The following is a 3,494-nucleotide window of genomic DNA, read 5'->3' on the forward strand; positions in this document are numbered from 1 at the left end:
AAAGTAACTGGCGTTACTTATTTGAAAAAGTAACTCAGATATTTTCTTGTAAATTAAAAAATAATGCTTTACTTTACTAGTTACTTGAAAAAGTAATCTGATTACGTAACTCGCGCTACTTGTAATGCATTACCCTCAACACTGATTCTGGAAATGTGTGTATTAGCTTACATTTACATTTACACATAATTGAGATCTAAACGACCAAGGCAGTGCATCATTTCACTGTTGGTGTTAACGGCTCCTCACTCACAGAATGATCTCTGATTGGGCTGTGTTTCAGATCGTGGCGCGGGTGAGCGTGGATAACCGGACTCGGGCTCTGGTTCAGGCTCTGCGCCGCACTTAGTGCAGACTGGAGTATGTGTAGTTTGTGATCATGACGAGGGTCAGTTTCTGGTGAAACATGAATGTTTGTGAAGTGCTGCAGTGGGTTTGTGCTTCTGCTGCTGTAGAGGAAGATCAAAGATAACCCTCTGGATAAAAGCATCTGTTACATGAATGAATAGATATATTCTGCAGGAGCGTGTGATCCCGTGTCTGCTGCGTCTGCGTCAGGCCGGTGACGTGTGTCTGCAGTCCGCGGTCCGACAGGCTCTGGCTCTGCTGGGCTTCACTGAGCCCGTGAGGAAGCGTGGCATCCGGATCCTGGCCATCGACGGAGGGGGGACCCGGTGAGAGCCTTAAAGTCTCACAGAGTCTTCATTATCATGTTAAGAGCTCTTACATGTGGAGATGGAAAACCCTAGTCACCACAATACAAAGACTGTGATTCAGTGAAATACATGCTGCACGTTCAACACAATCGCAGTTCACAATCAGTGTATCCCGCACATTTATGATGCACCTTTGATGACCTGACAGTGTTGACGTTATGGTTTTCATATTCTGATATGTTGTAGATGGTTGTAAGATGCATATTTGATGTCTCTTTATGTGTCTTTTTGAATGAGCAGCTGAAGTAGAGTTAGAGTTAGAGTTATACTTTATTGTCTTTTGCAAGAAATTTGTCTTGGACTCAAAGCTGCAGTAGTTCATGACAACCACACACAATAACAGCAACAACATTATTAAAAAAAGAGAGAAAAAAAAACAGTTAAAATACCATCACAGTTACTAGTAAAGTAGCAAAGCAAAGACATTTCAAAATAAGAGTCCTGGTGTATTTCAGGTTTGTTTATAACTAGAAGTCCCTCATTATGCATAAAGTCTTTGTTTTCCTGGCTATTATTGGTATTTTAGTTACAAAATAAGCTTTATCTGCTATTTAAATCAACGTAAACTCTGTATTTATCTCTGAATTGCCCCGTCAAAGGAAAGAAAGACGAAGAACATAATTTAACACATTGAGTATATAGATTTTATTAGTATCGGCACAATAATATTTCTATTGCCTTTCAGTTCACAATCAGTGTATCCCGCACATTTATGATGCACCTTTGATGACCTGACAGTGTTGACGTTATGGTTTTCATATTCTGATATGTTGTAGATGGTTGTAAGATGCATATTTGATGTCTCTTTATGTGTCTTTTTGAATGAGCAGCTGAAGTAGAGTTGGAGTTATACTTTATTGTCTTTTGCAGGAAATTTGTCTTGGACTCAAAGCTGCAGTAGTTCATGACAACCACACACAATAACAGCAACAACATTATTAAAAAAAGAGAGAAAAAAAAACAGTTAAAATACCATCACAGTTACTAGTAAAGTAGCAAAGCAAAGACATTTCAAAATAAGAGTCCTGGTGTATTTCAGGTTTGTTTATAACTAGAAGTCCCTCATTATGCATAAAGTCTTTGTTTTCCTGGCTATTATTGGTATTTTAGTTACAAAATAAGCTTTATCTGCTATTTAAATCAACGTAAACTCTGTATTTATCTCTGAATTGCCCCGTCAAAGGAAAGAAAGACGAAGAACATAATTTAACACATTGAGTATATAGATTTTATTAGTATCGGCACAATAATATTTCTATTGCCTTTCTTTAAACGTGTTATCGATGGACCTCTACCTCATGTGTATTGATATATGAGAACATAAACCACTTCATTGTGTAAATACTGAATAAAACACGTCTTTAGTATTTAAACTCACAGTTGAATGTGCCGCAGCCTGTTTAATTAAGTAAATGAATCTGAGATACCTGATTGATTTTGAGACTGTATGGGTTTATGAATGGCATGCAGTGTTCATTCTTAAATGAGATGTTAAAGCGGAGTTTGGGGTTTCTGGTGTGTGTTTCAGGGGTCTGCTGGCCCTTCAGACGCTGTGCCGCTTACAGGAGCTGTCAGGAAAACCTGTCCATCAGCTGTTCGACTACATCTGTGGCGTCAGCACAGGTGTGTGTGTGTGTGTGTGTAGTGAAATATCACAACAACCGACTAGTGAGGTGAATTTATGGCTCATAGATCAGCAGAATCATGTCTGTATTTAAATCTAGAGTTCTGCACAGGTTACGACATATACACAGAACATATAATTAACCTGATAGGAAAAACAATGAAAGTCCATAATATAATGAAACAAGTGTGTGTGTGTGTGTGTGTGTGTGTGAGTGTTGACGTTATGGTTTTCATATTCTGATATGTTGTAGATGGTTGTAAGATGCATATTTGATGTCTCTTTATGTGTCTTTTTGAATGAGCAGCTGAAGTAGAGTTAGAGTTAGAGTTATACTTTATTGTCTTTTGCAAGAAATTTGTCTTGGACTCAAAGCTGCAGTAGTTCATGACAACCACACACAATAACAGCAACAACATTATTAAAAAAAGAGAGAAAAAAAAACAGTTAAAATACCATCACAGTTACTAGTAAAGTAGCAAAGCAAAGACATTTCAAAATAAGAGTCCTGGTGTATTTCAGGTTTGTTTATAACTAGAAGTCCCTCATTATGCATAAAGTCTTTGTTTTCCTGGCTATTATTGGTATTTTAGTTACAAAATAAGCTTTATCTGCTATTTAAATCAACGTAAACTCTGTATTTATCTCTGAATTGCCCCGTCAAAGGAAAGAAAGACGAAGAACATAATTTAACACATTGAGTATATAGATTTTATTAGTATCGGCACAATAATATTTCTATTGCCTTTCTTTAAACGTGTTATCGATGGACCTCTACCTCATGTGTATTGATATATGAGAACATAAACCACTTCATTGTGTAAATACTGAATAAAACACGTCTTTAGTATTTAAACTCACAGTTGAATGTGCCGCAGCCTGTTTAATTAAGTAAATGAATCTGAGATACCTGATTGATTTTGAGACTGTATGGGTTTATGAATGGCATGCAGTGTTCATTCTTAAATGAGATGTTAAAGCGGAGTTTGGGGTTTCTGGTGTGTGTTTCAGGGGTCTGCTGGCCCTTCAGACGCTGTGCCGCTTACAGGAGCTGTCAGGAAAACCTGTCCATCAGCTGTTCGACTACATCTGTGGCGTCAGCACAGGTGTGTGTGTGTGTGTGTGTAGTGAAATATCACAACAACAGACTAGTG

General features: G+C 37.7%; 1 protein-coding gene across 3 annotated transcripts in view; it reads left to right on the top strand.

Moving 5' to 3' along the window:
- Positions 1-3,494, top strand: part of LOC107748016 (calcium-independent phospholipase A2-gamma) — a 52,497-nt gene that overhangs the window by 8,213 nt on the left and 40,790 nt on the right. For all 3 annotated transcript variants that reach the window (XM_016562664.1, XM_016562666.1, XM_016562665.1), the window contains 2 exons: positions 523-674; positions 2,245-2,339. In XM_016562664.1, coding sequence (XP_016418150.1) covers positions 523-674; positions 2,245-2,339 — 247 coding nt within the window. The remainder of the gene's footprint in view (positions 1-522; positions 675-2,244; positions 2,340-3,494) is intronic.

Source organism: Sinocyclocheilus rhinocerous, unplaced genomic scaffold, assembly GCF_001515625.1.
Source record: "Sinocyclocheilus rhinocerous isolate Xijiao unplaced genomic scaffold, SAMN03320098_v1.1 scaffold4668, whole genome shotgun sequence".
Taxonomy (NCBI): Eukaryota; Metazoa; Chordata; class Actinopteri; order Cypriniformes; family Cyprinidae; genus Sinocyclocheilus; species Sinocyclocheilus rhinocerous.